Source organism: Canis lupus, chromosome 4, assembly GCF_003254725.2.
Source record: "Canis lupus dingo isolate Sandy chromosome 4, ASM325472v2, whole genome shotgun sequence".
Classification (NCBI taxonomy): domain Eukaryota; kingdom Metazoa; phylum Chordata; class Mammalia; order Carnivora; family Canidae; genus Canis; species Canis lupus.
Window position 1 is genome coordinate 10,821,469 of NC_064246.1, and position 23,655 is coordinate 10,845,123.

At 33.4% G+C, this 23,655-nt stretch overlaps 1 protein-coding gene across 2 annotated transcripts in view; it reads left to right on the plus strand.

Annotated features, from left to right (window-relative positions):
• UBE2D1 (ubiquitin conjugating enzyme E2 D1) overlaps nt 1-19,791 on the plus strand; it is a 31,169-nt gene extending 11,378 nt beyond the window's left edge. The window contains exons 2-7 of one of the 2 annotated variants that reach the window (XM_025434089.3): nt 10,208-10,271; nt 10,365-10,396; nt 12,847-12,924; nt 13,992-14,097; nt 16,940-17,033; nt 17,768-19,791. In XM_025434089.3, coding sequence (XP_025289874.1) covers nt 10,208-10,271; nt 10,365-10,396; nt 12,847-12,924; nt 13,992-14,097; nt 16,940-17,033; nt 17,768-17,813 — 420 coding nt within the window. In that variant the 3' untranslated portion in view covers nt 17,814-19,791. The remainder of the gene's footprint in view (nt 1-10,207; nt 10,272-10,364; nt 10,397-12,846; nt 12,925-13,991; nt 14,098-16,939; nt 17,034-17,767) is intronic. The other variant, XM_049108769.1, reaches the window with a different exon arrangement.
• Nucleotides 19,792-23,655: the final 3,864 nt, after the last annotated feature.

The window sequence follows — 23,655 nt, forward strand, 5'->3', positions numbered from 1 at the left end:
TGAGCCAAAGGCAGGCGCCAAATCACTGAGCCACCCAGGGATCCCCTATGTCTTATACTTTTATTTTGAAATTTAAATACCCTAGTTCTTTTTTTATATGAGTATTAACCACATTAGAATAGAATTGTTTTGTCTGGGGCATACTTTAATCAGTTTGATGATACTTATTGCCTGATCTGTGTTTAGGTGTAAGGTTGGTTTGTTTTAATCTTACTTTGTCTCAAAGGAGAAGGACATTGGATCAACTATGTATTTCAATTTTCGATTTTAAAAGTGACTGAAAATGAAATATACATTATGCACACACACAGTGTGTCTACTATAATGAATTCTTTTCATATATGGATTTATAACTAGCCTCACTGTTTGTTAGGCATCTGGTATCTTACAGGATTTCTACATTTTTCTGTTAAGTATGTTCCTGGCAGTAAACTTGCTGGGTCATTGAGTATTCTAGTATTCACCTTTGGTAGTGAATGTCAAACTTTCCCTCATCCACCAGCAGCATGAGAGTTCCAATTGCATCACATTTTTGCCAACACTTACACTTTTTTCTGGCTTTTTCATTTTAACCATTCTGTTGGGTTTTTAGTGGCATAGCATTTTGGTTTTAATTACATTTCCTTGATGCCTAATGAAACTGAGCTCCTTTTCATTTGTATATTGGCCACTTGTATAGTCTCTCTCTTTTTCTTTCTTTTTTTTTATGGTAGCATCTTTTATAAAATGTCTATTCAAGTCTGTCTTTTAAAAATTGATCTATAGATAAAGTTTTTGCATATTTGGTATGGGTCTTTTGTCAGATATATGTATTGCAAATATTTTCTCCTATTTGATGGCTTGCTTGCCTTTTAACACTTCTAGTGTGTCTTTCAATGAACAAGTGTTCTTGATCTTAGTCAAGTGCAAATTTTTCATTTTTTCTCGTATGGGTAGTGCTCCTCCAAGGTCATGAAGTCATTTTGTGTTTTTTTTTAAAAAACGTTTATTTAAAAATAAAAATAAAACCTTAAAAAAACATATAGAAGTGTTATTTTATCCTTCATATTTAAGCCTATGATCTATGTAGAATTGATTTTTGGATAAGATTTGAGGTGGGGAGGTCCAGGTTTATTTATTTTTTTTACCATATGGATACCCAAATGACCATCTATTGAAAAAAAATTTTCTTTTCCTCCACTAGAACGCCACTGACTTCACTTTTAATTTTTGAATGCTAAGTTTGCCATTGTTTTCATTCCATTTGCAATGCATTGACAAAATAAGTGCTCACGGTCCGACTCAGATGTCAAACACCATCACTTTTGCTTCCTCATCAGAAGTGCTATTTGTTTATCAAAAACAGTGATAATCCTATTGTCCATTTCTTTAATGTGCAACTAACTGTCCACAGTGAAACTTTGTAGAGCCCTAGGGAAGCACACCATTGAAGTATGTGAAAGATATCCTCTGGATTTGGCTTATGCCCTGTGTGGCAAAATGCAGCAGCCCTGACTGCTACTTGTAATAACTAGCAAATACAAAAGAAAAAAGAAACAACAAAAAAATTAACTTTTCTGTGCTCTAGCAATCCACTTTTTTGCAAATAAGGGTTACTTATATTTAAGTACAGTATTGTAGAGTGCCACAGGTTTAAAGGGTTGGGGTAGGAAGTATCTCTGAGGCAAAATATGTGGCTTTTTAGAATTTACTAGATCTTATAACCTTTTTTTTAATGTTTCATATTGTGTGTGTGTTTTTAAAGATTTATTTATGAGAGACATAGAAAGGCAGAGACATAGGCAAAGGGAGAAGCAGGTTCTTGTGGGGAGCCTGATGGTGGGACTCAATCTCAGGACCCTAGGATCATGACCCAAGTCAAAGGCAGACACTCAACTACTGAGCCACCCAGGTGCCCCAATATTTGTGTTTATTTTTTATTTGGAAGGTAATTTGGGTCAGTCAAGATATTTCATGCCAGTCCTTACTAGATCACACTTCTGTCCTAGGAAAAACTCTCTAGAACTCCTTAGAGTGTTCTAAATTTGAATAAATACATTCAGAAGGTGACCCTTGAAGTGTATAGCTATTCTTACAGGTATTTTCTTGGAGATACAATTACTTCTAAGTTTCTAAGAATCTAGAAGACCTCTTTCCTATACATTTTAAACTATATCTTATGAAATTATTTTTTTTCTGCAAATCAGTTCTCCTCAAATTTCATGTGTCAGTGTAATCATCAACAAATATGTTGGACCAGTGACTTAGGAGGATTATTAGTGTCATAATTTGATACCACTACGTCTTTAAAACATTGGGAGGGTAGAGTTGGGATGAGAGTATAAAAACAGAGTCATGATCCCTATTAGAAAAGATATGGAAATGCTTAATAAACTTCTATAATTAGTCAACTGGTTAAATTGGTCATGGGACAAAAAAAAACCCAAAAACAAAAAAATTGTCTATGCCATGAACTGCAGCCCTGTTTCTGGACAGCTCTGTTACCACGGATTGCCAGTGTTTGGAAGATAACTTTCCTTTAAAACTGATCAACTCAGCACAAACTCCTAACTCCTCCTGGAAAAGCAACTAAAAGCTATATATCCTGACAGTAGGTCAGCAGCATCCTAAATAAACAGTAAGGGTGGAATATTTAGAGTTTTGAGGTCTTCTAAACCAGAAAAACCAAAACCAAAATTTGTAACTAGAATATTCTATGGCTTTGGCTACTTTGCTAGAATGTCATACATTCTGTAAATTGAAAATAATTGTGGCAGTAGCATGAGTTTTTAACATTTTAATGATTAATATTCTTTTGAGATTCATTTTTAGGTTTAATTATATATTACTTAAAGGGCCATCCCAGTGTTTCTAAGTGAACTGCACTATTCTCTCTTAACACCTGTTATTATGATATTTTTTATTAAATGCAGTCTGCATATCAACATAAGGAATTGATTCTGATCCTCTTGTCAAATCTAATTATTTGTATTTCTAAGAACATTGAAATTTGAAATGTCTATTCCTTGCTGATCATGTTATTCCTTAAATTTTATTGATTAACTCAAATATCACACACTTATATAAAAGGCATTGTGCTAATAAGTATTGTGGAGGAATCCATGAATAAAATGCATTAAAGTCCTGGTTTAAAAAAAAGCTTTCTGGTAGAAGAGGAAAGGGAGGGAAGAAATTTGGTATATATTAAGCATCTTATTATACATACCAGGTATTGAGGTAGGTACTTTTGTGTTGTTGGGTTTTTTTTTTTTTAAAGATTTATTTTATTTTATTTTTTAAGAGAGTGAACAAGTCAGTGAGGGGAGGGGTAGAGGGAGAGGACCTCAGGCAGATTGTGTAGTGACCATAGATCCTATGGTAGGGCTCAATCTCAGACCCTAAGATCATGACCTGAGTCCAACGCTTAACTGACTGAGCCCTTCAGGTGCCCCGGTACTTTTGTGTTTTCATTCATTTGTCAATATAGTTCTTCAGGGTTATCAGTGATGTCCAGAAGAGGTACTTTGAGACTCAAAGAGGTTAAGTTGCCCATAGTCACACAGCTAGGAAGGGTTAGTGCAAGGCCAGATTTTACCCAAGTCTGACCCCAAAACTTACGTTTTTAAAGTGGCTGTTGAGAAGATGACCACTGTTAAGGAGAATGGGTATAATTTGGGAATAGGAACTAGTTTTTGAAGAAAAAAATTACAAAGGCCAGAGAACTTAGCCATGTAATATCAAAGTAATCAGGTGAAACCTGACTATATGTCTCTCAAACTTTTTGGTCTTAGGACCTCCTCGTATTAAGTGTTGAGGGGATTGCCTAGGTGGCTCAGTTGGTTAGGTATCCAACTCTTTGATTTCGGCTCAGGTTGTCGTCTTGGATTCATACTTGGAGTTCTCTCTCTCGCCCTCTGCCCCTCCACTTGCTTGTGTGCTCTCTCTCAAAAAAAAGTATTTAGGACTTCAGAGAGCTTTTTGTTTGTATGGATTATATCTATTAATATTTACCATATGAGAAACTAAAACAAATTTAGAAATAGTAATTTAGAAATAACAATTATTATGTAAACATAAATAATATTTTTATTAAAATTAACTTTTCCAGGGGCTCCTGGGGCTCAGTTGTTAAGTTTCTGCCTTCAGCTCAGGTCATGATCCTGGCATGGTGGGATCAAGCCCCACTTCAGGCTCCCTGCTTCGGGCAGGGAGACTATTTCTCCCTTTCGCTCCATCCTCCCATGCTCTCTCTTTCTCTTTCAAATAAATAAATAAAATCTTTAAAAAAAAGAATAACTTTTCTAAAACAACCGAGAAGTGGCATTGTTTTACATATGTTCAGATCTCATTATGTCAGGCTTATAGAAAATAGTTGAATTTTCACATCTGCTGAGGAATTCAGTCTGTTAAAATATCACATGTCGTATAACTAGAAAACTCTACTGTATACTCATTGAGAGTGAAAAAGGTAAATAACATCTTAGTTTTATTGTGAAACTAACATTGACCTAATAGGCCTCCTGAAAGCGTTTAGGAAAACTGAAGGGAGTTCTTTGGAATATTATTGGGCAAGTTTGTGAATGGGAACCCAATTGAGCATGTAAACTGGTAACTAGGTAATGGAAAGCCTTCACTGGTTGAGTGTGATTTTAATAAGCAGTGGGGAGCCACTGAAATTCTCTAAAGGAAGATTGAAATAGAGCTGTGCTTTTTAGAAGATTATTCTGCAAATAATGCATAGAGTTTGTGGAAGCAATTATAGTTGTACTATACCTGGTTTTTGAAGAAATTGTAGTGAGCAGTAGAACAGGTATTGAGAGTATATTGTATTCTCATCTGACTATATATAGATGATGGATAAGAGAAAGACAAGAGTCAAAACAATGCTGAAATTTTGAACCTGGTGACTTTGTGACAAATATTCCATTAACAGATGTTGGAGACACAGGAAAAGAAGCAATCCTGAGAAAGAAAGTGGATTAAGTTTGGCAATATATAAAAAAAGTTTTACATTATTATTTGTGTTGAAATAAATTTAGTCTTACAGAAAAGTTACCAAAAATAATAAAGTTCATGTGTATCTTTCACCTAATTTTTCCTAATATTTACAACTTACATTACCAAAATGAAGAAAGTAACATAAAGTACAATACTATAAACTAAACTACAGACCTAATTCAGATTTTACCAGTTTTTCAACTGTCCTTTTCTTGTTTGAGGATCCAGTCTGGGATCCTACATTGAATTTAATTGGTATGTCTTAGTATATATATTCTTTAATCTGTGACATTTCCTCAATCTTTCCTTGTCTTATAAAAATTATTTAGTGACAAGAGAAGATACTTATTATAGGTATAATGAAAAATACCAGTGTTATTTCAGTTTTTAAAAACGTCTAAGAACCTGAGTAAAAAAAAAATCACTTTTTTCTTTAAAAAGTTATGAAAGTATTATTAAAAAGTTGAAATAATATAGAAGACATGAATGAAAAGTGACAACTCATTCCCAGAAATAGCTATAGCTAATAGTTTGGTGTGTATCCTTTTATTTATTTTGTATGCATGTATAGTATGTGTATATGTTATGGGATCTAATGGGCATACCCTTCTGTAACTTGAATTTTTAACTCAAAAACTTTTATAGGCACACAACATCTTTTAATGTAGCATATACAGATCTAGTTCATTCTTTTCAATGGCTGCACAGTGTTTCATCATGTGGCTGTATCATGAAACCATTCTCTTATTAATGGAGCTTTAAGTTATCCTTGGTTTTTCATAGTTAAGTAAACTGCCTCACTGAGCATCCTGATACATGTATTTTTGGGTATTTGGACAGTTATTACTATGAGGTGAAATTACTGGGTCAGAGACCATATGTGTTTTTCACATTCACAGTTATTACCAAATTGCCCTTCAAAAGGATGTGTCTTAACACTCCCTCCAACAGTGAATGACGTGTTCATTTTCCTCCAAAGCTGTGGATGAAATATTCTAATGTTAAACAATGGTTTGGTTTTGGTGACCACAATTCCTGTGGGTGTTTGACTATTTATGCGTTACTCTGGTTTTTTTTCTTTACAAAGCACTACTTTGTTTTACTTTTGTAACACAAACACACATACACATATACCTCTTAATTAAAAATAAATGGTTTTAAATGCTTTGTCTTTGAGACTTTTTTTTTTCCTTGAGACGTTTTACTTTTAAATAGCATGAGGTAAAAGCAAGGCCATGAAGAGGCCTAGATGAGGGGCTAATGAAACAGTTATTGGGAGGCTACCTATGGAGTGCATCCTAGATTTCAAGGTAGTTGGTGGAGTAGGAGGAAGTGAAAGCCAGGGTCAGAGTAAACCGAACTTTAGAGGGGCTTCCATGAGTAGAGAGAATGTGGAATTAATCTTTGGCTCTTAGGTAAGGACCTGACTGTTTGAGCAGTTGGTATAATTCAGTGTTAATTCTTACATAGATAGTGGAGAGAGGAGCAAAGGAAGAGATGACTATTCCTAGAATTTCCGCTTGAAATAACATAGGACTCACTAAATTATTTTTAATACTCCATATGTGGCTATGGTGATAGAAATAGGCAAATAAGAATGCCATTTAAAGCAGAAAAACCATGAATCAAATTCTAAGACTGTTTCTGAGAATCTTGGAGTAAACTAAATTGGAATTTAACCAATATAAGTAGTTCTTGGTTTTTTGTGTCTTACCTAAAAGTATACTGGCTGCCGAATAGGCTAAGAACAAAAGGGTGGGGTTTTTTTGGTTGGTTGTAGTTTTGTTTGCTATATATTTTCACCCTCTTAGCACATCTCAGAATTCCTCCTTTTTCTTTTTTCAATTTTAAGATCTATTTTTGTGGATGAAGGAGGGTATATATTGAGCCTTTTGTTTTCAGTTGGTCATTCTGTCTGCACCGATGTACCATAGGTTTAGTTACATATTTCCAAATATAACAGGGCATATTTCTAGACACATGGTTTGAGAAAGGGATAGAACATTAGAGATTTAGACTCCTAAAAAGTCTAGGATGTGTAAGTCTTCACCTAAGCATTAATGTCACTATTCATGAGTAATGATCAGTCTCACTATTAAGAATGTCTGATGTACTGTTCAGCTTCCTCTTTCCTATAATAAGTGAGCTTTAAATAGACAACTTAAGAACCTGACCTTTGCAGTTCAGTTGTGAGATTTTTCTCTTGTCCTGAGTTCAAACTGCTCCTAGCAGAGGAGGAAGTATCAGGGCACAAAGGGGTCCCTGGGTGGCTCAGTCAGTTATGTGTCTGCCTTTGGCTCAGGTCATGATCCCAGGGTCCTGGGATGGAGCCCCCTGTGAGGCTCCCTGCTTAGCAGGGTGCCTGCTTCTCCCTCCCTCTGCCTGCCCTTCCCCCTGCTTGTGCTCTCATTCTGTCAAATAAAGAAATAAAATCTTTAAAAATGAAAAAAAGAATCAGGGCACAAAAATAAAAGAACAAGATAACCTTGACTTTTCTGTATTATTTTAAAGGGATTTGAAGAACAGTCTAACATTTGAAATTTGAACATAATATTACAAATAAAGTATAATTGTGGGCTTTTTGTTAGTATATAAAATATATGTGTGTATTTATAGGTATGACTTATTCACATATATAGTCTCTCTGTAAAAATATATCCATGTAAATAACTTCATTTTTTTTAACTACAGAAACTCATTTTCAAAATAACTAGTTTTCTGCATAAAGTAAGGGCAAAGTAGTCCCATTTACCCATTTACACTAATGTTTAGAAAACTCAACATGATTAATATTTTCAGAAGCAATCTCCTAAAAGCCCAGATTAGAAAACTATTAAATAAAGCACAGTCATCTAAAATGGGTCTGTGACTTGGGAACACTCCTCCCCCAGGTATTTAAACTGGTTAAATAGTTGCATTCTGCTACTGGAGAATTGGCTGGTTGTTATCCATTCCATATTAACATTTACTTGAATACTTAGTACATGTCAGAGATTGCGGTTTTTCACATGTATCATTTCTCTTGGCTGTTACAGAAACTATGGATAAAAGTAGTAATGCCACTTTACGTTACAGAAAACTAAGGTTTGGAGAGGGGAAAATAATGTTTTGCCCAAGATCATGTGGCAAGTGAGTATGGCACCTGAATTTGAAGTTCAGAGCCTTGCTTTTTAATCTAACCATTATCACTAAGTTGAGGATTGAAATCTCCCTCTTATTGTTTAACTACACCTGGACCAAAGAAACTGCTAACTTTGCTAGTTAATTCTTAATCAGGAAGAAGGGTACAGCACCAGTTGTGAAGATAACAGAAACAAAAACAGAAATGAAAAGACCAAGATATACTGGAGAAGACTTGAAAGAACTAGACCAGAGTCTGCACTTGGCTCAGTTTTTAAGCTTAGGAATTTCTTAGGAAAGCCTTTCCTTATTTCTGTTAGAACACTGTTAGCCATCCTTTTCCTTATTTCTGTTAGAACATTGAACTCGTTGTAATACCATATTGTAAGGGTTCTAAGGTGCTTATATTTTTTATTTAAACATTTCTAAAATCTAGATAGCATCTTATAATTGATATAGTCTTAAAATTAATTGATAGCTTTTCTCCCTAATTACTGGTACAAAAAATAAGGATGTCATTTATGGTTGTTAGAATCTTAGATTGGATGAAATAGAGTTTACATGTGTTACCATGAAAAGTTTTATATCATTCCAACAGGTTTAAATGCCTGGTATACATAATGATTTTCCAATTTCTAGTCTAGTCCTCTTAAGCCCCAGACCTACATGCTGAACTAAATTCTCCTTTGACACCGCAGGGATCACCAATTCAATATGTCTCCTTTCCAAACAAACTTGTCTTTTTAGTATTCTCCCATTTCTAAATGGAATCCACATTTGTACATTTGTAAGCTAAAAAGGTTACCAGTCTGACTACCAAGGTGTGAATCCCGCTTCCACCCTATACTAGTTTTGTGAGCATACAGTGAAGTGTGATGCCTTGTTCTTCATCTGTAAAATGGGGAGCATGATAACACCTGTCTCAGAGGATGGTTAGGACAATAAAACAAGGAGTAAATGTTAGCTGCCACTAATCTTCATGATACATGGCTGTGACCTCTCTCCTTACCTGTGTACATATAATTCATCATCAAATCCTGTGAGAAGTTGGCCCTTCAAAATATTTCTGTCCACTTTTATTTCATAGCTGCTTCTCTACACCAAGCCCTCATTTTTCTCTCCTTTAGTAACTAATAGCTTCTCCTCTTTCTCATCTCTTATCCATTCAATACAAAGGCCAGACAGCTGTTTTTTAAATCAGATCATACTGCTTCCTAAAACCTCCAATCTTTAGTATGATGTGTATTGTTCTCAGTTCTCTGCCTGGCCTCTGCCTACTTTTTTAGTCTCATCTTATTTTTTAGTCTACTTAACGGTGTCACTCATATCTCCCAAAATGAACTCCCACTCCTTTACTTTTTGATTTAGATGCCACTGCCTCAAATGATCTTCCAAACTAAAGTAGGTACTTCAGTCCCAAAGTATGATTTTTTTTAAAGTATGATCTTTTATATTGAATTTATTATACCTTTCATATTTGGGGTGAAGATAAGGGAATTGAGTGATTTCCCCCAGGCTCGTGATGCTAGTTATGGTAGAACTAGAATGCCAACCCAGGACTGGCTCCAAACTGTATTATTTCCCTGATCCTTCCTTTGCTTCCTTGAGAGCAGAAGAAAGCATATGAATCAATGTGCTATGCTTCCAAAGATGGCCTGACTTATCTCCTTTCTTTCTATTTAACCTTCAGGTAGGTTGTTCTTTCAATATCCACTTCTCTGTGAGTCATCACTCCGAAATTAGATTGTAAACGTTTGAAGTTCTTTTTCTATTCTTACAGTATAGTATAGCATTCTTATAGCAGTTCTTATATAGCAATTCTATAAATTACCTTGCATACAGTAGATACTTACTAAATATTTTTGTCTTAGGGGATATTAGAGAAAAACAATATTTTAATCCATTTAATATTTTAGGGTTTGGAGATCTCTCAGGAAGGAATTTAATACTTGCCATACTCTTCTACCAATTAGTAACAGAGTACATTTTCTGTTTTCATATTTTGAATAGAACTGCCTAAAATTATTTTAAATAATTTATGTCTTCATAGACTATTATGTTTGTTTCACTGGAAAAATGATTAACCTAAAGTATTTTTGCTTTGCTTCAGGAATTAAGTGATCTACAACGGGACCCACCTGCTCATTGTTCAGCTGGACCTGTGGGAGATGACTGTAAGCTTTGCTCTCTTGCTAGGATTTTGCTATCATTAATAATATAGGTTTGAACATTTGTTAATGACTCCAAAACTCCTTTGTTTGTTTCAGTGTTCCACTGGCAAGCAACTATTATGGGACCTGTAAGTATGATTCATATATATGAAATTAATTCCCGAAGCCATACTTCATTTTTGTTGTTTCACCTTTGATCAGATGTTTGTGGCTAAGGTTGAGTTTTCTTGTACTCTGAATCACCCAGGAAGCAAAATATGATTAAAGGATTTATGATGATTTTCTAGAGCACTGGTGGCAAATACATCACTGTGATGTTTTCCTTTTCCTTTGGCAAATCCTTGATTATTACAAATAGTCACGGATCGATCACCCACAATATGCAACCAGGCTATACATTTGCTTGATCTGTTTTTAAACACAAAAGTCAGTTGTTCAAAATTAAGCATAGTTATTCTCATATCAACAATTTTAGTAAAAAAAGCAAAACAATTTTAGTAGATTAGAAATAATTAACTCAGTAATGGAATACCTGCAAGTAACAAGCACCAGTTTGCAATAACTGTTTTCACTGTTCCTATGTATGAAAGAGAATTGGTGAGATGATTTCAATGCATCTGTCTTTGCCAACTCGTGAATTTGTTGTTTTTAGTTTCGCTGTATTGTACTGAACTCAAAATTACCTATTTTGTGACTGGCTTTATTTAATAACACTTACTACCCTTGTTAAGATGGTTTCTTTCTATACCTAAGAGACAGTTATGACTTGAAATAGGCTTTTCTTTCTGTGCACAAAAATCTGATTGCAAAAGAATGGGCATTGACTACTTTCTGGGTGAGACTATACTAGTAACATGTTTCCATTAACACCATTCTCTTCTGCCTCCCCTGAAAGAACTTTATCTAGTTACTCATAGAAGTTTAAATCATTTTGCCTCGTGTTTCATTTTAAAAGACGATAAGTACTGAATTTTCAAAACAGGAGTCCTGGGCAGATGTCTGAAATTACTAAACTGTTACATTGTTAGTTTTTTAAAGGGTAAATGCAACATATTTATTTAAATAACAACTTTAAGAATCTAGTTATTTGTTTTTCATTGCTTACTAAGAACCTTCAAAATACTACTATTTAAAGGCCCACCCTTGCCATTTGAATTATAGCCCTTCACAGATATTTCTTAGGTGAATCACCTGTAGCAAATGGTTACAATTATGTTACTCATACCCCTTTATTTTAGTAATCTAAACATGCCACTCTATAATATCATTTGAATTTACTTACATTTTCTACATTCCTTTTAATTTTTGATGAACTGGAATTAAACTATATATAGTAAGATAATTATCCAGTACAGTCCTCTAATGTATATACAGAAACTCGAAGAAGTATTGATAGTCTTGCTAGTATTACCAAAGTGGTAATATAACATGATAAATTTAATTAAGTATAAAGGAAGGGCACCTGGGTGGCTCCAAGTTGGTTAAGCATCTGACTTTGGCTTAGGTCATGATCTTAGGGTCCTGGGACTGAGCCCTGCATCTGGTTCCCTGCTCAGTGGGGAGTAGTAGTCTGCTTGTCCCTCTGCCCCTCCACCTCCTTGTGCATGCATGCGCTCTCTTACTTTCTCTCAAATAAATAAAATCTTTAATATACATATAAAGGAATATATGTGAGTATGTATATATGTGTGTGTGTATAAAGGAATTAAAATAGAATTTTAGGTATTTTGCTGCCTTTTTTCTTTATCATTTTTTTCTTGCTTGTAGCATTAAATGTATTTTCTAACTGCCATAAAGAAACATGGCCATATTTAAATTCCTCTTGTAAAGTTGACTCCTAATTTGGTTAAATGAATATTGAATTTATCTAGGTTTATTTTTAGCTTTTTTTGCGTTTTCCACATTATAAACCGTTACTAAGTGAAGATTGGAGATCTGAATGGTGTGTCACTGAACCTTTCCTTTTTGTAACTTGGTCTTTTTAGTTCATCTCTATTCTTGCCCCTTAATGGACACTCAGGGGTGCCTGGGTGGCTCAGTTAAGTGCCCAACTCTTGATTCCAGCTCAGGTCATGATCTCAGGGTCATGGGATCAAGCCCCACATCAGGCTCCCTGCTCAGTGGGGAGTCTGCTCAAGATCTCTCCCTCTCTGCCCCTCTCCCAGCTTACATTCTCTCTAAAATCAATAAGTAAATCTTTTTTTAAAAGACCATCAGATCTTGTTTTGTAAATAAGAATACTAGCCCCACCCCTTTTTCCCATACCAATTACTGCTGCAGAAAATTATTTTCTCAAAGCAATCTTAGTGTATACCAGTCTATTAAACTCTAGACTCATAAAAAGATCTGTTTAAGTCACACTACTGTGTGGGTCCTATTTTTGTGTTTAACTTTGATGTTGTCATGATTGTTGGAGAGTCTTCCTTCATATCTGCTAAGGGAAACCTATTTTCAGGGTAAATGATTTGAACTTGGGACAGAATAATGGCATTTTTTTTTCAAATCTATTTAGGGGGATATCATATCTCAGGTTACTAAAAAATACAATAATTACTGATGCAAATATTTGTAATTTCAGCCTGATAGCGCCTATCAAGGTGGAGTCTTCTTTCTCACTGTACATTTTCCGACAGACTATCCTTTTAAGCCACCAAAGGTACTTTAATTTTTATGATTGATGTGCCTCCTTTGCCAGGGATATATCTTACTCTTTACTCCAAGATATGTACATGATGTTAAACACATCATGTCAAACACATGGGTAGATTAGCATGTTGAAACTATTTTGTAAAATAACTGAATTTAAAATATGCTTTCTTACTCAAATATTGGACTATATCTATAAAAGGTAGTATCTGTTATACTATAAATTAGCTTTCTTACCTTTTTTCCCCTCCTTATTAAAATATATGTAGTTTGGGAAATTTTTTATGGTCAAGAATCAGACTTTTCTATTCAGGAGATTCTCTTTCCAAAGTTGACCCTATTTCTCAGTTCTTAAGTTCTTAATTCAAAAATTTATTGAGCATCTCCAATGTTCTATTATATTGAGGATTAAAAAAATAAATATGGTACAGTCTCTTTGTTAAGTGGGGTAGGAAAAATAAAAATGTGTTCTTATTAAATTAAATATAAACTAGATCTGAAGAGGAAATAAGTGATGGTGACATCAAAGAGGGAGAAATTTGTTAAATTCTGTCACTCAGAATAATTATTTCTGATTTTTAAAAACACCTGATTAACATTATATATATGAAACAATATAACAACTTCCTGGAAGATTAGAATTCTTGTCAGACTCCTTAGGATAGGTAACAGCCCCTCAGCTTTCTTGTGGACCAAGGTCAGCACCCTATTTTTAGATCCAAGTGTCACTTGCATGTATCAATGATAAATTAAGAAAAGGATTACTTTGAGGGATGATGAAAGCCATTGTTAATTACTTCAGGTACTACTCAGCCAGTCATATCAGCTATAAGAGTTTTATTTATTATCTTCCAAAATACTTCTCAGTTCCTGAGAGGAAAGGGAAAACTGACTTTATTTGCTTTTACACTCCCAGTAGTTAAAACTGTGTGCACAAAGTAGATGCTCAGTTTCTTGTTGAATACATTTCTCCTCTAAGGTTATATAAAATTGAGGACATTTTGCTCTAGCACAATTTTGTTCTGTTTTGTCTATAGTTCATGGATTGTCACATTTTTGTTTTGTTTTGTTTTTTAGATTGCTTTCACAACAAAAATTTACCATCCAAACATAAACAGTAATGGAAGTATTTGTCTTGATATCCTGAGGTCACAATGGTCACCAGCTCTGACTGTATCAAAAGGTAATTTCGTTTATCAGATTTATAACAGTTGATAACAGTGAGACAGGAAAAATACAGCAGAGGTATCTAGGGAATAAAGTTTTAAAAAAAAACAATCTACTGTGTTTTTTCCCTGCTTTGATTTTGCTTTACTTTCATAGCTCTTCTTTTACTCTTTTGCTTTTAGCAGTTAGCTTGGCATGATTAATGGGCAAATTGTAATGATAAAATGAGAGAAATTTTAAATATGTTAGAGCTAGATATTTGGATAAGCCTGTTGACATTTTACTCCTTTAGTTTGGGCTTTAAAGAGAGAGATAGGGTATAAATAAGATTTTAGGACCATCTGTCCCATTTATTAAATGGGATTTTTGATGTAATGAGTAAAGTTATACTTCTCTTACATCATCTAAGAAAAAATACCAGATTAGACTGATAAATGATTTAAAATGAGAGACACATTTCACTTTAGAATAATGCAGGACATTTAGCATGTTAGTCTAAACTTACGGTAACCAATAGCATTATTTTCATGACTGATGATCCATGTGGATTCTCAGCTTTCACAGATATATAGCTTTTCCTTGTTAAATTATCAAATGTGTACATAGACCTTCGGAAGCCTTTTTGTTATTAGCCAATACTATATACTGTGCCAGTTCTCTTAATTCATGTCTTTTTTCTCTAATAGAAGAGAACCTAACCATTGGAAAATACTGTTTTGAGTTAGAAGCATCTGCTGAAGTAATTTAATTTGGTAGTTTTCCCTTGTTCTAGAATTTAAGAAAATTATTTCTCTTGAAGGATTCAAGGGAGGAGTGAGTCTATGCTCATTTTAAAAATCGCTTTAATAAATGCTACCTTAATGTTTAACTTAAAAGTGATTAGGTTTAGGGGTGCCTGGGTGGCTCAGTCAGGTAAGCGTCTGTCTGCAGCTCAGGTCATGATCTCTGGGTCCTGGGATCCAGCCTGCATCAGACTCCCCTGTTCAGTAGGGAGTCTCCCTCTCCTCATCATTCATTCTCTCTCTCTCTTTCAAATAAATAAAATATTTTTTTAAAAAGGTGTTTAGGTTTATAGGAAGCAGAGTCCACAGAAATATTTTAAGTATTAGGTAAGGAGTAGCCCTTCCTGTCAGCTGGTTATTATGAGTGGCAGTTTTTCTGACCAAAATGTTTGTATAAAATGTTCATGTTGATTCTGGTGTCATTTTAAAAAGCTTTCACATAGTATAACTGCTATGCACTAGATGTAAGAAAGTTTGTGTCAAAAGGTTACTCAATATACTCTTTCCTGGAATGGTATCACAAATGTAAGTCATTTGGCATAAGTGGTTAAGTACTTATAAAAGAAATGGCACACTGCCAGATGTTGAGCACTTATCTTCTAACACTGGAAACTTTTTATAAATATTAGTTAATATTCTTGGCTCCTGGAAACTGTCCTTGAAGAATTTCAAGGAGCCTCAGTTTCCTCATATGTAAAATGAGGATTATAAGAGTATTACCACCTAAGGTTGCTATGCATCTGGCACATAGAAGGCACTCAAGAATGTCAACTATTAATACCTTTTTCTCTATCTTAAAACATTTGATTTGTGTATATGATAGTGAAATCAGGGCATGTGGCTCTTGGCAGCAAGAATGAGAAATGAGGAATTTCCCTCTTGCTAATTCATAAGGTAGCTATACTTTGCTTATTTGTACATTTTTTACTTTTTTATATTTTAAATGTCTTATTTTGCTTTTTTATCATGAGTTTAGTCTAGAAACTCTGGAAATGTGAGCTAAGATAATCTACCCTATTGATTTAATATATACAAGGTTTAAAATTTTATTGGGCAGATGAAAGATAAGGAAGAAAATACTAATTTTCTTATTAGCCCTTAGCAGCCCCCTTTCACATGTGTCATTTAAGAATTAACTCTGCTTTATAAATTCACTTGTGGATTTGTAAGAGTAGGAAAAGATAAAGAAACATAGTAGAGGAAGGTGAAGATAAAATGTTCTTCCAAAGACTCCTCATACCCCCTCAAAAGTGGTGGCATGCAGCTGAAACATCAGTGAGGAACCAGAGTCCTTGTTCCTTACTTCTTCAGATACTTTAGATTGTTTTTTAAAATGTAGGTATTTGAAATAGTATTTTGATGTGGAAAGATACAACTACTTTTTCAGTTTTCATTTCTATTTAAAAATGTACAAGTTAAATATTGATAATTGTTCACATTATTATTAAATGAGTGTGATACAGATAATGTACATGGAATAAAAGATTTATTGAAAAAATCTGACAAATGTTTCTTTGTAGGCAAATTATAGCACTAAACTAAAGTAAAAAGTACATAAACATGAATCTAAAATGGTTTGGACTGTTAACTATAATTTGCTTTCCTTATTTTGAATTGATTAGAACATAGATTTTCTGAATTATAATAAAATAAAAAGTAGACAGTTTCCTCATTAAAGTTCAGAAATATCTCTAAGAAATATCTAAAATTAGGATACTGTTTTTAAAATGTTTTGATTAGCTATATATGTTACCTAAAATTATTTTTGTAGAGACCTCTTGAGATTAAATGTTTATAGTTACTATAAAGATGCATATTTTTTAAATAAGTAGAAATTCAGAGTTTAAAACATCAAAAATTATGGTAATTTTGTATTATATACCCTACATGCTAGTTTTATAATTTTTAATTTAAAATAAAAAATATTTGTTTCTAAGTAGTTAGTCTACAATGTAATTTAGCATGTTACTTTGTTCTCTTTATAAGTTCATTGTCTATATTCAGTCAAATCATTTTCATATATGTAATTGTGCAAAATAGATCATTATCTAATATGTTGTTCTCTTTTCAATCTAGTTTTATTGTCCATATGTTCTCTACTTTGTGATCCTAATCCAGATGACCCCTTAGTACCAGATATTGCACAAATCTATAAATCAGACAAAGAAAAGTAAGTGTTTACTTAAGTTTCTGCCTGGTTGTATTTCTGTGTAGTCTGCCAAAATAGAAGTATTATCAATACATTTAAGTCCAATTAATTGTGTTTATTATACTAAGTTTGTTTATCTTTCCAATGGAAGAAATCTTTTATTTTAAACTTTATTAGCCTTTTTACAAAAGATATTATTCCTTCCCAAATAGTGTTTAATCCTTTACTATTTAATAGTACATCTTGTATTTGCACAATATGACTTTATTGATAAGAAAGAACTATATATAGTTCTAGGTGGTAAATTTTAAATAATTTGATAATGGGAAAGCATTGAATATTGTATTCCTTATCTTCTCCCAGGAAGAGAAGTTATCCCTAACCCCCTCCAAACTGACCTAATTTTCAAGCTGCTTCATCTTGCTGGTACTTTTGATTCATTTGCAGTTTACAGACAGTGCCCATTCAGGGTTGGCTTTTATAGATTTATGTTACAAATTGATTTCCTCATTTTGTTGTTTATAATTTAGGCTTGTTTTTATATTGGTTGTAGAGAAATCCATCAGTTAAAAATTACTTGTTTTCTGTTTTATTTATAATGTATGAACCTAAGTCACCAATATTGAGCCAATAATTGGCATATGAATAAGTATTGCAATTAAGTGTAAAAGGTAAAATATACAGTTTTATATAAATAGGGCTTCTAAAAGATTCAGTTTGTATGTTTTTACTATATCTCTTTTGTATGCCTACAGATACAACAGACATGCAAGAGAATGGACTCAGAAATATGCAATGTAAAATCAAAAAAATTTTCATATATACCAGAGTACTGTAAAATCTAGGTTTTTTTCAACATTAGCAGTAAATTGAGCACTGTTTACTGTTTCATTGTACCATGAAATCCTTTGAATTTTACCCACTTTACATGTATTTCTGAAGCAAGACAAAAAACAAACTTCCAAAAATACCCTTAAGACTGTGATGAGAGCATTTGTCATTTTGTATGCATTAAGAAAGACATTTATTATGGTTTTTAAGATACGTGGACATCTGCATCTTCAGCTTACAAGATCTGCAATGCATCTGAAAAACAACCAAATTATTTTTTGCTGAAACTAGATGTTTTTACATGAGAAATACTGTACGTGTTGTCTAAGATGTCATCAGTTTTATAAATCTGTATTCAGATTTCATTCTTTGTTAGCTCACTTTATAATTTGTATTTTTTTACTGTATAGACTAAATATATTCTATTTACATGTATGTCAACTCATTACCTTTTCCCTGTGAACAGTATTGAAAAAACCCAACAGCTGGTAATTAAATGAATTAACTGTCTGTCTCCCTTGTCTTAGGGTATTCTGTAGATTGATTACAGATTTCTTAAACCTGAAAGGATCTTTACACTGTAATTCTCAGTATCCTGATTATGGAGAAACACTTGTTTTGATTTTGTTATACTTGACTTAACTTTATTGCAATGTGAATTAATTGCACTGCTAAGTAGGAAGATGTGTAACTTTTATTTGTTGCTATTCACATTTGAATTGAATTTTTTTCTGTATAGGCAATATATATTGACACCTTTTACAGATATTAATGTAGCTTTTTCCATATAAATAAAATGCTTTTTCTACTATTTGTCTTGATTACTTAAAGAAATAAATTATCTATAAGTAAGGATCAAAACTATAAAATTTTGCATGAAAATTAATTCCAAGTTGTGAGAATGAGATCTGTTGTATTTGGCATTCATTGCCATTAATTATATAAATTTTATTGCTTTAGGTTTGTATCTGTTTATTATAGTATCAGTCTAGATGATACACATCAATACCTTGTTATAGAAGAGAATTTAGAATAAGTTGGTTTGTCTTAGATCACATTTTAAATGGATTATTTACTAAAGTACTCTGATGAGTGTAAGGCAGTGTCACTCACACTGAAGAAGGAATAGACCTGAAAAATAATTAGTTTAATTCATTAAAGTGCCCTCTAGATGGAACGGACATTGTATTTCTTAACATTTTAAAATCTAGAATTTTTAAAATAGTAGTGTAGTGCCATCACAGTTTGAAAGAGAACATCCATTTTTTACTATAGATGTTATAAAGAAAATTCTAAAATGATGCTTTTTTCTGTTTTTATAAATTTTCAGTTAGAAGTGATTTAAATAAATAGGTAATCTTTGCAGATTTTAAAGAAAGCTAGAAAGTTCTAATGTTTTAACTTGGAAAAAAATACATTTTTAATTATTTAGCATGGTTACCAAACTTGAGTGAGTGTCATTTTCAAAAAGAGTTGTAGCTCTTTGGATTATTGCAGTAGTTGTATAAGTGTACAAGAATCTGTGATGGATGTAGTCATTAGTAAAGCATCTAAATCACTTGAGTATTTTACCATGGATCATTATTATTAAAGCACAAATAACCCGTTGTTAGAAAATGTGTTTTTATAAATGAATGTAAAAATAATCAAATGAATTGTGAAATTGATGTTTAAGAAAATACAGGTTTAAAAAGTAACTATATTAAGTAATGTCTTGAAACAAACATATCATGAAAAACACTGCTTTACTAGGTATGTGATTATAAGCTACATTCACCCAGAATTTGAACACTCAACTTCATTAGACTTTAATATTTAGTATATTTTGATAGTAAAGGATTTTGTTTCTTGAATATCTTTCACTTTTTTAAAAACTTTGATTTGTGTGGCATTTATTTTTGGAAGTGTCTTTTTTTTTTCTTTATTAAAGGTTTTGAAACTCGCCTAATTCTTGTTTGCCTTTGCTTACATCTGAATTGTATACCAGACTCCAGAGGAGTGAGCACAAGTTCTCATAATTAAATAAAAACCTTAAGAGTTTAACAGTAGCATAGTGACTAGACAAGTCACCATTTTAGTTATGTTGTTTTTGCTTCATTTTGACAAGGATATATCAATTATCTTATACAACTGCAAGGGGCCTTTCTCCATAAAGTAACCATTAATTTAGAGACCCTTGAAGTGAGGAAAATGGGTAGTCTTTTGGAGATTTAGGATAGTATCCCTTGAAGTCCTGGATGTTTCAACACAGTTTAAAACCATATTTAAGTTGAATTCTGAACGCTTGTAATTGCCACATAGAGTAAATCAGATACAAGTTGTAAGGGCAACCTTACCCTCATCTCCCATATTTGCATATGATTCCTGAAGTACTTTACACCTGACTGTGTAAACTATATATAATTACTCATTTTTGCTTTAAGTTGCCCCCCTGACCCCCTCGTCCTTAAACTGTTAAGGGAAAATAAAAAATTTACTTTGTGGGTCAACTACTTAACAATTGCAAAGGATCATAAAGTATTAAATGAGAAATATACAAACACAGAGCACAAGGGCAGTCCTAAGAATTAATATTCAAAAGAGTAACTTTTTAAAAGACTTGAAAATACCACACGTGGGACACATGGGTGGCTCAGTGGTTGAGCTTCTGCCTTCAGCTCAGGGTGTGATCCTGGAGTTCCAGGATTGAGGCCCACATCAGGCTCCCTGTGGGAAGCCAGCTTCTCTCTCTGCCTATTAATCTGCCTCCCTCTCTATGTCTAAATAAATAAATAAATATTTAAAAAAATACCACATGTAGTTTTTCATTTCTTTTATTATTTTATCTCAGTGATCTGTTTATCTTTGCACATGATTTAGCCACTGCTCTTTTGCAGGATCCTGCTCTCACAGTTCTGTATTTTTAAGATGGGAAAGATTGGGGAAATTAATTTTCCTCTCAGATTGAAAGAGATTCTTGGTCATGAAACTATTTGTATGATGTTTATTTGTTGTACTCAAAGTCCAGTAAATGATGTTTGAGTCTACTATAGAATCATCAGTCCTGTTACTAGGACCAGCCATGGAAAATGATCAATGCTTTAGCCATGACCATATAAATAGAGCTTCAGTGTATTCAAATTGTTGGATTTGGTTTGTTCAAAAAGAACAGTTTATTGCTTATCTTTTTAGTTTGTTTAAATCTTTTAAGTGATTATCAATATAATAATAACAAACCTGAACTTTAGAAGTTCAGTTTTATCTCTCTATCATTTATAAACTAAGACTTTCAAAATATTTTTCCTTAAAACAGGGACTTAATTGCAATTCATTAGACCTAAAGTGTAATGCAGGTCATTTGTGAAAGTTCTTATTTTTTTAAATAGTATTTCTCTTTTACTGTTCTAATAGTTGTACAGATAAGAGAAGATTCATTTAATTTCACTTGTAAAAATTGCTATGTATGGATAACTTTCTGTACTGATTGACATTGGCAAGCTCTTCTTAAACAATTGATGTACTTTCACCAGGAGTTTTTCAGTAACAATGATAATTAAAAATTTGTGGACAGCTGATGTTTTTGGTTGTAGAAATAATCTGTAATGTAAAAAGTATGTTCATAACAACTTAATAGCTTTATATCACTTATTTGTATTATATTACAATTAAATTTCTGCTGCCATTATCCTGTTATATATAAATATAATATAAGAATATTACATATGTATATATAATATACAATTTTAAATTGTAAATGAATTGAACTAATAGGACGGAATATTCACCTAAAAAGTATTAACAATTGGAGCCATTTTTGTATAATAAGATGTTTCTTTAAAAGCTTTCTTTAGCACTCTATTAGGTTCTACTTGTAGAGGAAGGGATGTGCCTTAACTCATGAGGAAGTTGCTTTTATTCTGACAAATATATAAAATCTGAGCTAGGCTTTCCCAATATAATTTGTGTGAAGATCTCTTTAGTTCAAAAAAATCACTAGGCGTTGTGTATGAAATACAATAAACCCTTAATATGCGTCTTGTGGAAGCCAGTTGTGACACCACTTGTGTTGGCACTTCTGAAGCACTCATTTTTTAAAAAGATTTTATTTATTTTAGAAAGAGCATGACTGGGGGAGAGGGACAGAGGGACAGGGAAAGAACCTCAAGCAGACTTTGTGCTGAGTGTAGAGCCCCATGCAGGGCTCAATCCCAGGACTCTAAGACCACAACCTGAGCCAAAACCAAGAATTGGATGCTCCACTCACTGAGCTACCCAGGTGCCCCCTGACCCACTCATTTTAAGAGCCCATAACCACCCACACATTCAGTGTGTCAATGTGATTCACAAGACTAAGCATATTGTAATACTTAGCTAAGATTTATTATAGTGATATAGCAAAGATACACAACTCGGCCAGGAAGAGGGAATGACTAGAGGAATGAATCTAGAGGAACCCATGTGCAGACTTCCTATGCAGTCCTCAAAGAGCCCACACAGATTATACTCCAACAGTGAAATGCATTAACATGGGCACAGTATTTCTGCCCAGGGAAGCCTGTTAAAAGCTCAACGTCCAGGGTTTTACTGGGGGCTAAATCATACGGCACTCTTTGCTCACCAAATTCTGATTTCCCAGAAGAAAAGCAAGTGTTCATCATAAATCACATGCTTTTTTAAACAGTCTGGTCAGATTAGCACAGCTAATACAACCTTATCATATGGAGAAAATTTCAAAAGCTAAGGTTTTGGATGTCAGCTGAGGGCCAACCTTGTAAGTAAGCCCTTCTTGAATAGTCATGGTACCCTTGAAAATCAGCTGAACATAGAGGTTTATTCCTGGACTCTTCTATTGATCTACATCCCTTAATACCATACTATATTGATAACTGTAGCTTTGTAGTAACTTCTGAAATCAGGAAGTATGGGTCTTCCAGATTTGTTCTTTTGTGATATTGTTTTGACTTGTGTCCCTTGTGATTCCGAATGCATCTCAGGATCAGTTTTTCCATTTGTTCTGCTGAGATTTTAATTGGGATTGTATTGAACCTATAGAGCAATTTTGGTGAAGACATCTTTTGTTCTATCTATTGCTGAATGACAAATCACCCCAAACTAAGTAGTGTAAAAGAAAAACCTTTTTTTTTTTTTTAATTATGCTCATGAATAATGTTGGATAAGGAATTGGGATGGGGCACAGTAGGGATAGCTTATCTATTCCATGATACTTAAAGCCTCCGCTGGGGGTTAGGATCTGGGGCTTAAATCATTAGGAGGATTCTTTGCCCAGATGTTGGGACCCGGACAAGTATTGTATACCAGAGCACTTATTAATAGTCTATGTGACTTGAGCTCACAACATGGTAGGTCAGTTCTAAGAGGGAGTAGCTGGGGACAAGTGTTCAACGAGAAAATAGAGAAAGCTCCATGACCTTTTATAATCTCACCTTTGAAGTTACATAGTATCACTTCTGTTGTAGTTTATTGGTTGAAGCAGTCATAAGCCCTTCCGAAGGGAAGGGGACATAGTCTCCCACTTTTCCATGAGAAAATTTAAGGTCACCTCAAAATTCATTGTATGAATTCATTCATTCGTGATTTCCTCCATTCCATGAACACACACACATATACTGATTGTTTTGTAGTGTTCTGTATAGATGTCTTGCATATTTTTCATTGGATTTATTCCTAGGTATCTAATTTTTAAAATGTATTAAGGTTTTTTCATCTTATTTTCTGTTCTTACTATATAGAAATCAATTTATAATATTTGATTAGTATTTTGCAGCCTTGCTAAATTCACTTTTTAATGGTTTGTAGAATTTCAAGGTTTTCT